This window comes from Chlorocebus sabaeus, chromosome 1 (genome assembly GCF_047675955.1).
Source record: "Chlorocebus sabaeus isolate Y175 chromosome 1, mChlSab1.0.hap1, whole genome shotgun sequence".
Taxonomy (NCBI): domain Eukaryota; kingdom Metazoa; phylum Chordata; class Mammalia; order Primates; family Cercopithecidae; genus Chlorocebus; species Chlorocebus sabaeus.
In genome coordinates this window covers 102,402,238-102,422,756 of record NC_132904.1, presented here as the reverse complement: position 1 = coordinate 102,422,756, position 20,519 = coordinate 102,402,238, and the positions used below count along the sequence as shown (strand labels likewise).

The window sequence follows — 20,519 nt, the reverse complement described above, 5'->3', positions numbered from 1 at the left end:
TTCTAGTCTCAGCTGTAGGACTGTGGGCAAGTCACGTAAGTCTATTATACAGTGCCTTCCTCTATAATAAAACAACATCATAAGAGGGTTTAACACAGCAAGTGAAAATATATATGTATGTGGAAGTGGTTCAAAAAGTATAATGCTGAACGGTACTATTATTGTTTCGCTTAAATATGCTGCTTTGTAATTTTTGGTGTTTATATGAGCTAAATTTAAGCATAATCTTTTAAAAGTGGACAATTTGGAAAGAAAATTAAATGACATATTTAACTAATTCTATGGCTTATACAATATTATTACTGTATCACTTAGTAGAAAGCAACTCTTTTTTTTTTTTTTAGTCCTATGCCCTTTTTCCTCTGGGAGACAATCTGAAGTCAACTTTTCCTGGATCCTATTCAATTATATTTACCTCTGACTAGCTTCAAATATAAGCCAAAGGTTAGGGGACTGTCTTAGGACTCTCGATACATGGTTTCATTTTAAATTTACTCATACTTTTTCAGAAAAAAATTTACTTTTTATGCTAAAGGCACTAGCAATGCAAAATAGCTATACTTGCTGATAATGCTTTTATGATTCTTTTTTGTGTGTGTGGTTCTAGTTGCAAATGTCTGAAAAGATGAGAATTTAGGGACTAGGACTGATGATGTCTTTTCTTAGTTACTAATAGGATTTTGGCCTGTTATTATTTCAAAAAGAAATATTCAGAAGCTGCATATCTGTCAGGATCAAATACAAAACAATCACTCTTCTACAATAGCAGAGGCCCTGTTGGTAGCTCTTGCCAGTTTTTATATAGGCCTCTGTGTAGGGAAGCAACAATAGAAAGTGGGCTATATACTCTCATATTGCCTTTGAAAGTGGGAAGCTGTTTGTGTCACATTTGTTTGATTGACTACAATTGAATTCTTATTCTGGCTAACTCCCAAATATTTAGCACTTACAGAAAACTGATTGAATTTTTAATATTTCTGTAAAAACTTATCTGTGGCTCAACTTCTTCATTGAGTACCCCAGAATTAAAAAAAAAAATAAAGAAAGCTCAGTAAAATCTAGTTTACTTCAACAGGATATAATATGACTTTGTGTGGTTGATGGTATTTAAAATGATAGTTTTCTCTAACACTTCAGTATTGTGTACGTTGAAAGGTGGAGTTAGATACTAGGGATGTTGTTGTGCCTTTAAATTTTCTTTATTTTTGAATTGTGTGATGTTAAAGGTATGTATTAAAATGGCTTCGCAAACTTTTTCAAAGTATATTTCATTCTGTGGACATCTGTTAACAAATATTTTTAGATTTTCATAAAGTATGAAATTTGTCCATTTAAAAGATACCACATTCAATCATAAAAAAAGACTTTTTTGATGCTAGGGAGGATAAACAATATTTTCACAATATTTCTAACTTCTATTAATATAAAAATTATTTACAAAATCTTCTCATAACCAACATAATGCCTGTTTCTGAGAAGGCTCAGGACTAGGGTTAGATTTTTTGAAGAGATGAATGGCAATTTTCAATTCAGATATTGTCAGGTGGTGTATGATACTGTATATTTGTGTCAAATATCTCAGATGTATGTTATTTCATTTAGAAACAGAGTTAAATGATTGATTATTTTGGAGAGGAACAAACATTAAAATAAATGAGCTACAGTTTTTTAATTTTTAGTGAAATTAAAATGGAATATAATTCTAAACCAGAGTCATTGCTATTCTCCAGCTCATTCTAAATGACTGCCAAACTATTTTATCTTTTTTTTTTTTTATTAAATGAGAATTGTAAACTAGCCCCATCATGATTGATGCTATCTTTAGAGACAAAAGGAAGCTAATGACACCTAAAGTTGTGGATGAGTGCTTTCCCATATGCTGTGCTGAAACAAAGGAGTACATTTTCAGTTTTGTACAAAACCATTATTTACTTATGATGTACTAAGTAAATGTTTATCATTAGCATAAAACTGCATTAAAGCAGCATCATATAGAATTCTTCACTGAAAGGTAGATTATATATCCACAATAAAGTTAGCTATTTTTAGTACTGTATTATAGGCATTTTGGATTTTTATGGTAAACCTGATTATCATAACTCTCTCTAAAGCTCTGTGTTGTATGCCTGCATGTGTTTGTCTAAAATATTCTCCACATGTCTACCTATTGCAAATATAAAGAGCTACTTCCTCCCTCTATTTTTTATTTTTATTTTTTTGAGATGGGGTCTTGCTTTGTTGCTCAGGCTGGAGTACAGTGGCATGATCTCGTGTTGCCCAAGCTGGAGTGTAGTGGCGCGATCTCGGCTCACTGCAACCTCCACCTCCTGGATTCAAGTGATTCTTCTGCCTCAGCCTCCTGAGTAGCTGGGACTACAGGTGTGCCACCACACCTGGCTAATTTTTGTATTTTTTGTAGAGTCAGGGTTTCACCATGTTGCCCAAGCTGGTCTTGAACTCCTGACCTTAACTGATCCACCCTCCTCGGCCTCCCGAAGTGCTGGGATTACAAGGATGAGCCACTGTACCTGGCCCCTTCCTCTATTCTTCAGTCCCTCCGTACTCTACCACCAGGCTCTCAGCTAACAGGGCCCTGGGATCATAAGGGAAGGAATCCACTGCAGTGTGATTATAATGCTTCCCTTCTTGGCCTGTTCAGAGTTGTGAGAGTTAATGTAAGAGTTAAGGTCTCTCAGAAGAAGGTAATGGTTCCTCCCTCTGCTCAGCCTGTGCTGAGGCCACCTAGGGTGGCTTCTTCCTGGCACTCTTTCCTTTAGGAACATCAATCTAGAGAATAGAACCCAACACAAATGGGTGTGAACAACAACAACAATAGATATATGTCACTTGACTTCTGCTGCCGTTCTGAAGATAAATTGAGAGCCACTTGTGAACTGAATGTAAGCCACTTTATAGAAGCCATGATCCTATAACCTGAGATTCCTATAGTGGAGAGTAATTAATCTGACATATTTTCTTTAATAATTTAGTATAGACAGGGCTGAAGAGTGGCTTTGCTGCCATGGTCAGAATCTATTGTATGCACAGCAGAAACAAAAAATCTCTTTCTTGATGAATTTAAATATGGGTCCAGAGAATGCTTAAAGTGAGGAAATCAAGGCGAATTCAATAGAAAGGGAATAGCACGGAAGCTTCATACATTCATATCTACTTTGGTTACTTCTAAGGGTGAGCAAGCGTTCCGCTTCACATGCTAACCCTATGCATACATTAATGCTTTACCTTTGATCTGAATATGCTATCATCTTTATATTCATAGGCTTTGTCTGTGAGACAATTGTGTGGGGCTCAAGAACAACAGATTGCAATTCTGGCTTTTGTTAGAATTGTCAGAATTGAGAGCTAGCTTCGCTTTCTCATCAAACTTCATAAGCTGCCAAACATTTTGGTAGCGGTTTCATCTTGTCAAATTTGATCCCTTTTGAAGTGGTAGAAACTAAAATGGCCATAAATTACTCATTTTCTCAGGAAAGTTACTAAAACACAACTTCTAAGTGTAGCGCTAAGGAGAGCAAAAGGCTAACCCTTGAATATAGAAATTTTTCAGTTTGGTGTTACCTACTCAGGCTGCTATAAAGTACCTCAAGAATGAACAACTTAAAACATACCTGATAAATTATCAGTTGGACCCCACTCAGGAGTCATTTGTTAAATGAACTGTCAAAAGATTGAGGGCAAATCATTTTAGCATTTTTTAAAAACTAATGGGAAGAATCACAAACATGTATAATGCCTTGTGAGTCTTAAAGAAATTTAGAAAAAGGGCAACCTTTGTTTCCTTCTTCATGAGGAGTTGTAATTTTAGTTATCTTTTAATTAAATAGGAAGGATTTAAATGAAAAATTTAGAATTTAAAATGGCCCTGGTAAGTTTCATCCTTCCTAGTGTAGTGAACATCTGGGAAGAGAGGAATGAAGTATATGGATTCTACTGTGCAATTATTTTTCCCTGGGACACAAGTAGCATTGATACCTTCACCATGTGATGTCTTAGTTTGTAAATGCAAAATACTTGGTACACACAATAGCAGTATATTTAATAGCAAACTAGGTAGCTCTTTTAAGCATATCTCAGAAAAGATTTATGTGTGTTTGTGTGTATATGTTGAGAGATGCAAATGATTTTTGTTGTGTGTGTTTGTCTACTCCTTAGCCCAACAGACTGTATCTCAAAATATAATGGGATTAGAAAAAATAAGTTATCTATAGCATCTTTAAATATGGCACTAAAAATGAAGGGTATTCATAAGCAAATACATATCTCTTTTCATAATAGTTAAAATAAAAAAAATGTGTTTATGTACCAACCCACTGCAACTCATTTCCACAAGGCATGTTAAAAGTTTCTTCATTTGAGGCCAAATATACTCAGTACTCAGCTTTAGACTTCTGTACACTTGAGTTTTTCTAGTATCTACTTTAATACTATCAGTTGACTTGTTTCTAATACCAAAAAAAGACTAAAATAATATGCTCACATAAAATATCCAGCAAACTCCTTTTTCCAAAACCTTCTAAGTGCTTCATAAACCTTCTAAGTACTCCTGAACTAAAGTATATATCCCACAAATTTTATATGTGAAAGTAGCTCCTTAGGATAATACAGTTTTCAGACATGAATTTTCATACTAAGTTTAATACACCTGCCCTAGCAAATTCTCCAAAGTGGAAGAAGCATAATTTGACCTACATAGAACTCTACTCACTCCAATGTAGATCTAGGCTAAGGCCAAGTGTCTTATGAGGCCAGTAGTTTTGTTCAATGCTGAAAGGAAAAGTCCAATGAGAGATGTGGTATTCTAATTCTCATGCTGAGTACTTCCTCCCCCTGCTGTGCTATTACTGTGGGGCTCTGAGTTTCCTGTTGTAACCTAAGTGTGATGTGCTTGGTTTCACTGGATCGGTTCCGGTTGCCATGGGTTCCTGCAACTTGTCATTGCCAAGTACAACTGGGCCTCATTTTTTCCAGGTCTCACCACCCCCCGATACAAGTTCTATTGGAACTGCTTTCCTTTAAAGCATCCTTTTTTTTTTTTTTTTTTTTTTTTTTTGCAGTGACAGAATATTTGTTTTACTTTAGACACAGTTCCACAAACATCTTTAGAGGAGGCAAAGTCTGAATGGGAATGACCACTGTTGAATAATAAAAGTATAGGTGACTAGAGTTTTTGACTTGGCTTCAAACATTAGGGTCAAGTATACAAATCGTTCTAAGGTCCAGAGGAAGTGTTCAGATATGACCCACCGCTTTGTTGTCTGGAGGTATTTACAGACACTAGACACTATGAATATCTTTAAAAGGGATATTCTTATCTAACAGCTACTTAATAGTAAATCCATATCAACCGAATGATGATTCACTCGAAAGAACCTTTAACAGGTTTATTTATTACAAAGTAAAATCAATAGTCTAGTAACCAGTGTAGTATGGATACCGTGGCAAAGTTGATAGTATTTTGACAGTAACGTAGGCAACTTTATTGTACCATAAATACTATAGTATAGTAGACGTCTATACTATAATCAATTTGTATATTAAAATTGATAGTGTTGATAGTATTGAGAGTAAAGTCAAAATAAATGTACTTCCTCTTTCTTCTAAACTTTACATTCCGTTGCAATGCCATCGAAAGTGTATATTTTAAAACAACTTTTGGACATTTCTCAACCAGAGAAAGATTTTCACAATTGTTTTGGATTGCGAAGGGGACTGGGAAAGGGAGGAGAAAGAAAACCATGGCACTGATAGAAGTATAAATTGTACTGTGCATGTGAAAAAAAGATTCCAGATCCGTATACCTGGCATTGTTCTGTCACTTGAGAATTGGAGAATCTATATCAAAATACAATAAACCAACAATTTCTGGCCATTGTTATTAGTAAGTGATAGATCAATGGTTTTAAATTTAATTGCTTTATGTCCAGCAAGCACTAGTCTGAAATAAAGTCTTGGAACAGTAAAGAGCTCTGTAAATCATTCTCTACTGTAAAGACAGGTGCTAGTCATCAGTGCTGTGATATTTTTCAGTCCAGTTACAGATCTACTCTTTGCGATGATCCTTATTGCATTTATTTTAAAGTCTGCATTAAAGACCCAAGTCCCAATTTTCAATTCTGATTATATATCAAACTCTCTCTTTTCTGTGACGTTTTTTCTGAAGCACTTTAAACAAACAGCAAGACCTGGGAATTTAAAACTCCCTAGACCAATGGAACATAACTATTCATTTGTCTGCATTCTCTGTTTAAATGTAAATAGGACAGATTACTGTTTTCTTTTGCTTAAAGTCTTATGTTGCCTAATGAATCTGAATAGCAGAGTTTGTGAGAAAGCCATTGTTAATGACAGTACAATACAAAAGTCTCACTACATCCAGAACTATTAACCTAAAGACCTGATTTTAAAAAGATAGATTGTATAGGAAAACAGACTTAAGTCTCTACGGAACTGAATAAGAAAGGTTTCAAAGAATTTGATACAGGTATGTCCTCTTGACCTTGCTCTGATGAATACAATTATTTTGAATTTGCTTCTACAAACTAAATCATTTATACAGAAGATGACTATTAGTCCATCTCTGCATTAGTTTGTCTCATTTGAAACAGAAGAATCCTAGTCGGATAAGAATGAGAATTTAAGCCTGATGAGTCTCCTGCTTAGATGGCTGAAGATGAGACAGAGAGGAGGTGGGGTGAGGTGCATGCTGGTCAGCCTTCAGTTCCCTTCCAGTGTTCTCAAAGGCAGGACAAAATGACTGTGGTTTTGGCATGCAGGAGCCAGCTTGCTCAGGAAATTGTGGCATATATAAAACAAAGTGCATAAACAAACTCTCCATCCAGGAAGCTTAATTTAACAATTGCCTCATTAACAAGGTCCAGGGAAGGACAGGAAAAGAGGGGGAAGCCAATGGGTGATTATTATACAGTTCTGGACAGATGAAGCCCTTCAGCTTTTCCCCAAACAATCCCTGTAGTGTGGATTTGACAAAGTGGCACATTTAAGAGGGAACTCTCTTGCCATTAATGGGAGTCAGGCGAACCCGTCACTGAAGGCCAAATTCAGTCCCTGAAGCTTGACTTTATCAGTAGACACAAGACAGAGGACAAGGCAGCTATATCCACAGAGAATTAATTAAGTGCAAGAGAGACATCCAGTGAATGTAATCAATAGTCTGAACACTGATCTACATATTAACCACCATTGCATTCTCCCCTCCTATTTTTAAAAAAGTATTTACGCTAAGGTGCTGTCAAAACCATACCTTCAACAGAGATTTCTTTACTACTTGGCCTCATTGAAATGACATATTCTTCATATTGCATCATACAAAATAAACCCTCAAAGATGAAACAACCTGATGCCAGTTTAAGTTTCTGAATGGTTGAAATTGTTTTTGGGTAGAATATAGTACAGATAATTTATTTGTTTGGCTTTCTCCCTGCACATTTCTTCAGTTTCATACGGAATATATGTTCCATACATGAAGCCTGACTTCAAAATTTCCACAGTCCATAACCATATTTGTCTTTACTGGCTAGTTTTGTTTTATCTCTTTTAATATTGCACTTTTGTAACATACCATAAAACCCCTCACTAATTATTACAGTGTTGCTTGCAAACACAATATATCGCTTTAACACAACCTTTTCCATTACTGATGTTTATTTCTTATATCTCTCTCAACCCTTCCCAACCCAACACACATATCAAAGCACATTGCAGTTACCCTTTTGAAACCAATGAAAACAATTAAAATATTTATATTGCTTTCATTTGTACTAGGCAATAGTACAGGTCTCATTACCTTCACTTTTCAATGGCTTACCAGAGGCATCACTTTTTAAGATCAGGTTCTTGGTTAAGTCCTTTGGCAAAGATCCTGATTTCCTCTTGAATCTGTGCTTTGTGTACATTTCTCCTAAGCAGCACTGAGACCAGAGTAATTTGTCGATCATCGCTTTTGATGGGATCCAGCCCCATCAATTCAACAGCAGCCTTTATTGCTTAAGGAAAAGAGGAAATTCTGCCTCCTGGACATAAACATGTGAATTTTCTATGTCCAGGACCAAAAGGATGAAAAGGGCAGATTTAACCAATATTTCCATAAGAATGAAAGTCTCACTTAATCCACACATGTAATGGTTTGCTCATTTCAGGGGTCTATCTGTAAGCATTTTTGGATTGCCATTGGGTCTAATTTTACAGATCTTACTTACACCACACTCCCTTTAAAATAGGCAGGAGTGTGACTTGAGTAAGCACTATAAAACCAGAGCTCATTTTTTCCTCTGACTATGATTGCTTTTATAAATAGATGTGATTTCAAACTTAGCATGAAAACAACCTCAAGATAATCTAAAATAGAAAGATGCCATAATAAATAAAATATCGAAATGGAAAAAAAAGTGATTTGCTGGAAAGAGGTTAATTTCTTCTTACTCAGAGACTAGTGGCCAGGCATAATTTAAAAAAATGATAAAATGTAGAATTATCACTGACATTATGATAGTGTAGATACCGGTGACCAAAAAAATTTGATGAGATGTAAAGAAGCATATGCTACCCATGCCTTAGGCCCACTGGAAGCAGCTAGTGTTCAACCAGTTTGGTTTTTATATGGCCTTCAAAGATAAATGTCAACGAGGATTAATTATCCCAAAATTTAAAAAAATTACCTGATTGTTGACCAAAATATATGAAATGGAGAAAAAGAAAACAAACAAACATACCATGTTCACACACAAAACAAAATAATTCTCTCAGGCACATCAGGGAAGGTGGAATACTATAACAACACATGTTATATTGTTATACTATTCCACCCACCTTAATGAGGAACCCTTGGGCGTTGCTACTCCATAGCCTTTGGAATCCAGATTTCCTCCCACTTTCATCGTGTCACATGGCTTTCGCTGCTCAATGTATTCATTCATAGTGGACTCCAGGAGAAAGGCAAATTTGCCCTTGGATTTGCGGACACGAGCTACTCCCTCAGCTGTAGTCCTAGTGAACACTGATGGCTCTGCTGATCGCATGTAGGTCCACATCTTTTCATACACTGCTATTTTTGATCTCTGGAGGAAATTAAAATAAAATTAAATACAGGAAAGAAGGGAACAACATGTTAATATTCACTGAACCAAGATAAGAATAAAGAGTTTTAGTATCTTTCCATTGCTCTCTAACTCCCATTTGTTATAGAGTAATATAATAGTAATATTACTCTTTTCAAATTGGAAAACTGCCTTTTAACACTGTTTAAGGAAATCATGGAAATGATAGACATTTAAAAGTCATATCTGAAGAAGCCCAAACCTCTTGCCATAACAGTTACGACACTCAACTGCTTAAATAGTGATCTATTACTGTTTTTTTCAATGTAGACTGCGATGAAGAGACTTCATCGTTTAAAATCATGTTTTATATCACATTCGTGGTAAACTTTAAAAAAGCTAAGATTTTACTTCAAGTTTGTAAAATTCCTTTTAATACTGTATTTTAGTTATAACAAACAAGGAGGGTTGTTGTTTTTTTTTTTTTTAAGTTTTTTTAAGAGACAGGGTCTTGCTGTGTTGTCCAGACTGGAGTGCAGTGACATGATCATAGCTCACTGTAACCTACAACTCTTGGGCTCAAGAGATCCTCCTGCCTCAGCCTCCTGAGTAGCTGGGACTACAGGTGCATGCCACTATGTCCAGATGATTAAAAAAATTTTTTTTAAGATGAGGTCTCGTTATGTTGCCCAGGCTGGTCTCAAACTCTTGACCTCAAGCACTCCTACTGCCTCAGTCTACTAAAGTGCTGAGATTACATGTGTGAGCCACCATGTCTGACTGTTATTTTATTTTTTCTTTTTTCATGCCCCCAAATTTTAGTGCACATGATTCTAGTAAGAAATATACAAAAATACAGTCGATATCAAGTCAGTAATTGAACACCAAAGGAAGAGGCAAAACCTGGTATAGCTTATAAACCAAATATCCCTAACACAAGAATCAAACTCTAGGTTGATTGAAACATTTTTAGACTTTTTATGAAAAAATTTTCAAATAGAACATATATTGAACTTCAAAGAGAAGTGATTCCTATTTTCCAATTTTGTGTTTTAGGGAGTTGGTCATTCTAATCCTCTTGACTCCAGCCAAGAAACTTATTTATATTTGTAAATTACTTCTGTCTACTTGAGCTCTATCTATTAATGCGTTACTCTCACTACTTAATTTACCCAAGTCCTTTTTCTTGTTATCTACATTTGCATTAAATTTTTCATTCACACATACATTTTTAATGTGAGAATATATCTAAGTGAACTCAAATGTCTCTAAAAGATACGTTTAATAAGATAGAAAAGCCTTGGCCAGGTGCTGTGGTTCAGACTGTAATCCCAGCATTTTGGGACCTTGAGGCAGGTGGATCACCTGATCATAAAGTTCAATATATGAGATCAGGAGTTCAAGACCAGCCTGGCCAATGTGGTGAAACCCTGTGTCTACTAAAAATACAAAAATTAGCTCGGCGTGGCAACACATGCCTGTAGTCCCAGCTACTAACAGGGCTGAGGCACGAGAATTGCTCAGACCTAGGAGGCAGAGGTTGCAGTGAGCCTCCATCTGAAAAAAAAAAAAAAAAAAAAAAAAAAAAGGCCTGAATCTTGTCTGGTGCAACTGCATTTGTTTTCAATAACAAGGGGCTGCAATTTTGTATCTGAATCCAAAAAAAAAGAAAAAATGAAGACCTCATTCAGACTTATGTCTTTGTGTGAGGCTCAATGCTGAGTAGTGTGTACATTTATTTACGTTAAGCTTCCTTTGTTTACCAAAATACAGAATTCAACAAGAGGCAGTTCTTTACTAATCAACATATAACTTCAATACCTGGACAAAGACAAATTATTCAGGCAGACAAAGAAAGAAATGAATAAAAGTACGATTCAAATTTTTGATTTCATAAGTTCGGAAATAAGTAATCAATAAACCTAACTAATAAACCACACAATCACTGATTTATATACTTGAACACCAAAGAAAAGATATTTTATGGTAACTATATTCATTTTTTTTGAGAGGACAGATGGAGTCTCGCTCTGTCACCCAGGCTGGAGTGCAGTGGCGTGATCTTGGCTCACTGCAACCTCTGCCTCCCAGGTTCAAGCAATTCTCCTGTCTCAGTCTCCCAAGTACCTGTGATTACAGGCACCCACCACCACACCCAGCTAATTTTTGTATTTTTTAATAGAGACAGGGTTTCACCATGTCGACTAGGCTGGTCTTGAACTCCAGAGCTCAGGTAATCCACCGCCTCGGCCTCCCAAAGTGCTAGGATTACAGGCATGAGCCATCGCACCTAGCCGGTAACTTATATCCAAATGTTGATAAATATCAAGGTGGGAAATTGACATCTTTTAGTATTTTTTGTAATGTTTTTATGCTATTAACACTTGAAAAAATATCTCATGATATAAAGATTGGGGTGTGTGTGTGTGTGTGTGTGTGTGTGTGTATTTAGGCAATGACAAATTACTTCTGGCAACAGAATCCTCATATTTGAAAACTGCAATGATTCTATGTCCTTCCAGGACAGATAAGTACTTGGATTCCAAACCCTCAAGTATAGAATCCACTAGGAATGCCATGTTGCCATGCTTCATTCATCCCATCTCTAAAAATAGAGTTCTGTTCCAGAGAACAAACTCTTTCATTTTACAAGTTCTGAAAAATATTACCTCTCTGAATCACTTGATACAGATTGTCCCTCAATATCTATATTGATAATTTTAATTTTTAGAGAACTTCTGGTAAACTTCCTTTAAACACATAACTACTTTTTAAATATATTTAAATCTTGACTTGAGAGTTTCACCCAAAAAGGTATAGAGCTTCACATACATTGTATACTTTACTATGTACACTACATTGAAAACAGAAGAAATAAAATCAGTGTGAATATTGCTTTAATTGAACTATTTTATGGAATTAAGAATATGAAAAACATGCTAATTACTTGGCAATTTTCCAGTTACAAATAAGTAGCTTATTAAAAGAATAGGACAGTTAAACAAAACTAACATAGCAAAATGAAAAACGTGTATTTTTAGGATTTGGTATTTGTAGAGATCACTTGACTATAGAATGCAGCATAGTATTAAAGCAAATAAATCTTTTTAAAAAGAATACAGTACCTTTTGGTCATTGATATTTTTAATAGTCCATTTCTATATATTAATATGTGGAAAATTACTGCTGCATTTGTTTGAATACATTGAATTATGTATGCCTTAAGTGCAAAATAAGTTGAACTAATCCCTTTAAAATCTGGAAGAAAGAGTAATCCACAGAGTAGCTATGCTAAATATAAGAGGGTTTAGGTACAATAAAAATGAAAAAATATAGATAAAATGGAAAGATAAAAGCAAGTTTTTGAAAAAAGAAATTAGCCTGGTTTGTCACCACGCTTATGTTTAGAAAATCTGATTCTGATAAGATCATATACACAGGACAAAGGGACAAGGGGGAATCGAGTGGCGTAGGACTGGAAGTAATATCCCTGTGCCTTATCTGTGACTACAAGAGAGTGATTGCTAAGGAGGGAGGGCAAGCAAATATTTATAAATTTGATGAGACAGGCTAAAATGAAGAAAATTTCTGCAGATCCAGCAAGCTCAGTAGGTCTCTGTATCAAGTGTCATTGTATGTGGTACAATGATAAAGGAACATTTAAGTCCCTAAAAGCTTCAACTGTAGTGTATGTTTAAAGACTGGGGTGTGGAAAATGAAAAGATAGAAGTCATTATTTTTTGAAATTAGAAAATTAATATCAGATCGATTTATTTCATCTTTATTGTGAAACTCAAAGCATGGGGAACTATCTGATCTAAAGCACTGCTTTATTGCTTAAAACAATTCTTGTAATTTAAAAAATGTGCTATCCTTTTAATTGTCCCTAAATTAAGTATCCCACCATTTCTGCTTCTAATAGAAACTATGTACAAATGTCATGTATTATAGTTAATGTTTACATTGCTATCTATCTGGTGAATTTTTTCCCCCTTCTAGTAGCTTACTTGGCAAGACTGATGTTCTAGTGAGAGCTCATCAATGCATTATTTGGTAATATTATAAACCCTGAGATAGTAATGCACATCATTTATGCATTCACGATTTCACTGATGACTGAGACAGGCACAGGATAAAACTGCATTGAAATGAAAATCACTGTGTTTAAGTCAGGTGTGTAGTAATGTGAAAGTACCAAAACAGCAAGGCTGGCATTAAGTGACAAGTACAGACTCTTTAAATGCCTCTATGTTTAGGCTTACCATGGCACACAAAACATGAAGCATATAAAGTCTCATAATGGGGCAAAACCAAGGCAACAGTTGAATTCAGATGTAGTTTTCCCCTGTGGCTTAATTCTTTTTTCAGTTGATTATAACTGCTACATTTTTCTGAAGCACTGAGTATAGGTCATTGCCTGAGGCAGCCTAGTGGAGCTGATAGATGTACCATTAATGTGTTCCTATGAGAAAATGATTTTGACAGGTACAAAAATACACTTCACATTCTGGTTTCCTCAGCCCATCAGACAAATGGTTTATTTAAACCAGGTCAACATGTATGGGAGAGGAGGGAGGCAAACAGGGTAAGAAATGAATGAAATTTTTATCAAAGAACCCAAATTTATGCTTTCCTGAAAGCGTGCTGCCAGGGGAAATTATTTTCTTGTCCCATGAGAGTTCAGAATGTTCTGCAACAATAGATACCTATATTATAAAAATCTTCCAATTTAAAAACTGAAGTTGGATTGGAGAGAAAGGAAACAAGGAATGGTGCTTGCACAGTTTGTATGGAAGACTCTATAAATCTAGGAAGCAGGTTTCCCCATTCTTACATTTCTCTTAATATATTCTCTTATCTACCTCACCAGTTCTTTGAATTTAAGCATTTTTAACTTTATAAAGATTAGAAATGAACATTTTCAGTGTGCTTAATGCTAAAGAGCTTTACAGTGAGTTATGTTTGAAATATTTTCAGGGAATCAGTATAGCATTTCTTCTTCCCTTTATCACTCAAGGCAGAATGATGAGCCTGCAAATAATGTCTTTTATTTAAATGACAGTCATCAATTTTCAGTAAAGTGCAAATGATAGCACAAACTTGTATTTTATTTTGATGCATATACATAGTGATTTTTAGGCGAAATCATTAAATTTTACCTGCTTACTTATGGATGGGAGCAGTTATAAACTGACAGCACGGTACTGAAATTATGCTAAAATACATTAGAGTAGTAATGTTTCTATTATTAAGCTGTAGAAATAGGGATGTGCTAGGTAAATTTAAAAAAGTTTGTTTAATTAACTTTATCCATAGATTATTGTGAATCAAATCTACTGTCATGAATATTACTTACAGTTTTAAGAAAATCTGTAAGTGTTTTGTAATTAACTTATACATTTTGGATTATATATAATAATACTCCAAATTGTTGACAAGTACATTGTTGATTGTCTAGTTTCTTTTCTAAACAATGCCCAAGGATGGGTTTGAGTTTTTGAGTGATTTGCTCTTGCTATGATATTATGTAAACATCTGAAGTATATTAGGATACTATAATCAATTTTCTTTAAAAAGGATAAATATCTTACAGAAATTCAAGTATACAAAAGTTAAAGCTGGCCTAAGGAGTAGCACATTTTGTTGTTTATAATTATTAAGCCGAATTGAGTGAGAAGATTATAAATAAATACATTTAAAATGGAAATGTAATCTCTCAAGTGCTATATGTAGTCACGAACAAAGAACTATTATTACTTTCACACAAAAGCTTAGAAAGTAATAAAATGTATGTTCTGTCTTCTATGCTATTACATATTCTAGTGTTTAAACAATTGACATAAATATAAAAAGAGTTCGTTTTTACCTAGTTCAATATTCATAAAAATGTCACTCTGGCAACTTTTTAAATTTGGGGTTTTGAAGTCACAAAATGAATGCCTATCTGTTATCAGACATTACCAAGCGTAGAGCTGTGGATTTAAAATGAGTAGAAAAAGGATTTTTTGATAAAAAAAATTCATCCCCATAATGGAACAAACACTAAAAAAACCTAAAAGAAAACCTGTATTGTTCTGATGGAAGGTCAAAGGGACATACAATGCAATTACATCCATATATATAACGCAATTATACAGGTATCCATATATGTAATGCAGTTATATCAATTGGAAAATTTTTATCTGCAAAGCAGAGAAATCAGCACAAACTAAATGCCATACAATGTCCTAGAGAGGTGCCTAGAATGGAAAAGTTCTTGCTGTTATTACCTTGTGAGAAAGCAAATATGTTGCTGTGAAGTTCATTGTTACAGAATAGATTATAGAATAATATAACTCATATAAGTAGTATAATCTGCAATTAAGGTTTTATGTTTCAAATGCAGCAAGTTGAATGTATTCTTCAAAAGTCAAGTTTTCATTTTTATGCTATCAGCCAAAATCATACATAAATCCAGTCTTACCAGATCCAATATTATCATAGCATTATCAACATTGGAATGTTTTGGATAAATTATGTTGTAAAATTGTTTTAATTACCTTTTCATTGTTACTACTCCCTAGAGAGTGTTCCTCTTGCAATATACTAAGTCAATTACCTTCTGCAAATTAAAGTGATTATAAAATTCAGTTAGAAGTACTAGCCTTAAACGTAGCTATTACCATTGTGTTTGTAAACTTTATAATAGCTAAAGCCCATGATATAATTGTTATAAAAATTGCCTGAATTTCAAAATGATAAACATTTCAGTGTTAGTTGTTCCCTTAACTTACTCTGAAGAATTCTTTTGTTGACCCTGAATCCAGTGTTCCATAGGCAATTTCTGTTTGTTTGGCTAGGTCTTCTGCACTTTCTATGGGAGAGACCATTCGCTCAACCGTCAGGAAAGCAGCGAGGTTAGCAGTGTAAGATGATATAATGATGAGTGTAAAGAACCACCAAACACCTCCAACAATTCGACCTGAGAGGGATCTAAACATGGATAAAATAATGCACATTTTCCTTTCTCTAACCAACATAGAGAAAGAAAAGAAATACCATCAATTCACCATGCACATTTAAAAATCATGATTGCAAGTATTGTTTTATTTTCTGAGAGTCTACTCAAGAATAATTCTAGATTTCTGTATAATCTGATATCTTCTATGGTGTATTTAATATATAAATGCCACTGAAAATATGACAACCATTTCCTTTTTATTGTTTAAAGAATATGGCAGAAATGTAAAACTTAATAGCTTTTCTTCAGCTGTGTAAGGGGAATACTTAGTTGAATTCATTAATAATCTCCTGCCCTCATTTCTTAGCATCTCTGAAATTAGGATGCAGCCTATGGTTGATGAGATAAAATATAGTATCATGGTTTAATTGGCAGCATTATTTCTCTCTTTGTGGTACATAGAGTAGCAATACATATGAACAGTGACTGGGGTCTTAGATTTGATGCAAGTTGGTAGATACCTTTCTGAGACAAAAGGAGAGAACTTGTTTTTACCTTCAGTCAGAGCCCTGCCAGGATGATGGAACTTAGGCCAGGGTGAGATGAGGGTCTAGAATTGGTCTTGAAGTGACCATAGTTGAGGATTTTTTGTTTGTTTGCTTGATAGTCTACTCCTGAGCTAAGTGGAGGTTGAACCATGTCTCAAAGCATCTTTACACACTGATATACAATTTTCTCTCTTCACTCTTTCTCTGGTATCAAGGATGTGTGGGTGAGTGTGAGTGCAGAGCAAATGTGAGAAGGGGGTGAGTAAAAAAATTCAGAGAATGTTCATCATTGAACTCACTTATCGTAACCATCAAACTACTTAAAATTCCTGTGGCAAATTGTTGTAAAACATTTGTTTGAAAACTTGAAGAATGATTTCATATTTTTCATGGCATTTACAAAGTTTAAATACTCCCTTATTATAATACTTATGATTATAAAAGAGACACCTATTGGGTTTAACTTAATATTTGCTTACGCCTGGCTTTTAAAAACCATTACTTGATTTACTTTGATTTCTGTTTAGTTCTTTAATTGAAAGTTTTCGAGTCAGATTCCTATGTTACTGGAATTTAAGCATATTTATAATTTTCCTAGGTCTTAAGAAACACAAATTGCATTGTGTCCCAAATGTCTCTTTTTTGAGAAAGCATACATTTCTAAAAAGGAAGAAATCTATATATTTGTGATGCTAATATATAGTCAACAATTAAAGCAAGTACTTTTCACACCTTCAGCTACTTTATGAGAAAAATAAGGTATTTTTTCTTGCAAAAGAAGGTTGCATTTTTGGTGAATATAATGGTTAAATTATATCTTATTGGTATTCAAAGGAAGGGAGCCATGACTCCACAGATAGTGAAAAACATTCCATAAAACTAGCATAGTGTTTGCATGGTTGGCTTCTTGCCTATTGCTTAGCTAATTTATTCATTGCTATGTAAAACAATGTATATCTGGCACCTACTATGTTGACTCAGGTTCCAGGTATCTCCCTTAAGCTATGTGAGATGAGAATTAAGTCCAACATTAATTTCTGAAAATGAGCAACAACAACAATAATAGGAAAAAATTGCAATAATAGCAAAAGTGTTTGTTTTTAAAAGGAAACAAAATGGAAATGAATTCCTATTCTACAATTTAGGTTTCAGTTTCCATTTGTCAAACTAGTGAATGAAATATTAATACTAAATGATTTTTGAGAGAGTTCTGATAGATTGCATAGTTTCTTTGCTATTGAGAAAGTTAATGTTTATGATATATCCACATTTTGTACTAATTTGGAAGAAACTGCTATTTGGGAATTGCAAGTCTTTCCTGTGTTTCAAATAGTCCTCTGTCTTCAGGAAAAGAACATGTGGAGAGAGAATCTGCACAGCATTTAGAATTACTGGGAAACTGGTGAAGAACTTAAGAGATTTGAAACTAACCTGGGTGAAATGTCACATCCTTGCTGCATAAAAGCACCCAGGGAAAACCAGAGGCTGTTAAAGATGCCAAACTCATTGGGAGGCTGGTCGCTGGGTCCTTCCTTTCCATCCTCTGGCTCTTCTGTGTGCCACTCATATGGACTAAATCTACTAACTAGGAATAAGACCACGCTGACACCAATGTAGGCAAAGACTATGCACATCCAAATCTCATAGGCCAGAGGATCCAAGAAGGAAAACACTCCTGGTTTGGATTTCTGAGGCTTTTTGATCATGATAGATATGCCCAAACTCATGAAGGGTTTAGAAAAGTCAATGACCTCCTCTCGTACCAGAGTGATTGTCAGAGGGGCAATAGCAATCTCTGCTTTCTATAAGAGAAAAAACACATGGAGACACATAGGTTAATGAATTTCATGAAGCAATTAGCATTGGAATGATCCATTTAAAGCTAACCAGTCATGCATTTATTCTACATTTATTTTTGGAGTGCCAAAAATGAATAAGACGAGTGATAGATACGAAAATGAATAGTAATTTTTTCATAAGATATTACTTAAGTTGCACAAAACATTTTTATAGGTTCCAGTAATTAGGTAAAAGGATAGAAAATAGAAAAAGAGTGGATAAGCAAAAATAAGTTGAACTCAAATTACTGTATTAGTCTTTAAGGATCTGGGACACTGCAGAGGAGACTTGACAATCTTTCCATATGGCTGAATTTGTGAATTTCCTGGCCAGGAACGCTGCTATGTTGCAGCCTTTTCTGTTTCATTTGGAGCATTGCCACTGATTCATTACTTGGCCATCCCTTAATATTATGACTTGCAAATTTCAAACAGTCTTTTCTTTTTTATTCCTTTCCAGCTTGAGAAAACAGATCATAAAGCCTGTGCTTGTATGATAAAAGAAAATGCGTTGTTTGACGATATTTTCCAATTCAGCACACACACAAAAATCTGGAAATTGGCATTTATTTCTTGCTATTCACATATTTTGATTTCTCCACCTTCATTAAAAAAAAAGATTTTGAAAAACAGTAGATTCATTTCTCAGATATTATAATCATAAGGCACTAGCCTCCATTTTCAGAGTTCTGTGATTTTGAGCAATTTTTTTGAGCTTGTTTCTATAGCTGTAAAATGAGGATACTTTTTCCCCGTTTACCTCATAATGTTATTGTGATTATTTATTGGAAGCCTTAATAAGGTGATAGTGAGCATTTATTAAGGGATTCTGTGGCCGATGCTGATCTGATGCTGATTTAAATATTTTGAATAGCTTCTCTTTTAGTCCTCATAAGAATCGTATACTTATCATTGTCTAGATGATGAAACTGAGATTCAGAGAAGGGAGATTCACACATCATGGCAGCTCTGGGATTTGAGCCTGGGCTGCTTCTGTTAGATCACCACCACCTCTAAAATCAAGTGAAATAAGGTGTAGAGTGTAAATCACCCCACCTCTAAAATCAACTGGAATCAAGTGTAGTGCGAAAACTAAACTATCACATGATCTACAAATAAAAGGGAGTTTTGATAATTTATTTTAAAAGGAATATACTTGACATTAAAATGGAACCAGAAACATGCTCAGACATACAAATTCTTACATAGAGGCTGCCACTCTTACAATGACTCTTACATATCCTCGGACTCCTGGTTCTATACAGTGGCCAAGGGCTTGATACAAGGGCAACTGTGGGGTAAGAATGGGGAAGGTACATTTTAGTCACATCTCCTTGGGTGACTGAGAATTGACCACATATGCCTTTAAGAGGGAATAAACTTTGTTCACATCATAAAAGCCCATATATACAAGAGTCAGACCATTGCTGGAAGGTTATTACTTTCCCCATAGCTATCATTAGTGTATAATTTTTGTTGCATAAGTAATATGTGAACTAGCTTTAGAAAAATCAGTATATTTTAATGATTTTATTAGTATGACTCAGCCTATTAGGAAACGTTATCTTTATTCCCATCACCTACTCTTGTTTTTTCTTTCTATATACTCTGAAAGACTTTGTGCTATGAAGAGTGTTTTTAATTTCTTTTAAAAAGGAATAATGTAGAACGTTACATCTTACAATTCTTTTTCTCTTCTCAAATAATATAATGAACACTTTTCCATTTCAGTATACAAGTTAAAAGTAAGTTTTAATGATTGCAAATGCTTTAATGGAAAAATGTCAAAATGTACTCAACTATTTTTTAAGTTTGAGGGATATTCATATTGTTTCCAGTTTTATAAAATTTAGAACAGTGAAGCTATGCAACATCTTTGAGGACAAATCCTAACACATGTTTTAATTATTTAAGATAAATTTGTAGAAATGGAATGGCCGGTCTAAACAGTAATAATCTTTTTAATGCTTATAATGTGCTGTGCCCAGCTTTTCTCCAGAAACATTATGCAAATTTCTACTGTCTCCAGCACTATGTAAAGGCATGCTCTGTCTTAAACCTCAGAAAAGACCTGTTTATCTTTACTTGTCTTCCCCAATTATCTGGAAGGAAATTAGAT

At 34.6% G+C, this 20,519-nt stretch overlaps 1 protein-coding gene across 4 annotated transcripts in view; it reads right to left on the bottom strand.

Moving 5' to 3' along the window:
- Nucleotides 1–20,519, bottom strand: part of GRIA4 (glutamate ionotropic receptor AMPA type subunit 4) — a 375,959-nt gene that overhangs the window by 40,197 nt on the left and 315,243 nt on the right. For all 4 annotated transcript variants that reach the window (XM_008020706.3, XM_008020702.3, XM_008020705.3 and 1 more), the window contains exons 12-14: nucleotides 17,994–18,364; nucleotides 15,848–16,046; nucleotides 8,848–9,095 (exon numbers count right to left, since the gene is read on the bottom strand). In XM_008020706.3, coding sequence (XP_008018897.1) covers nucleotides 8,848–9,095; nucleotides 15,848–16,046; nucleotides 17,994–18,364 — 818 coding nt within the window. The remainder of the gene's footprint in view (nucleotides 1–8,847; nucleotides 9,096–15,847; nucleotides 16,047–17,993; nucleotides 18,365–20,519) is intronic.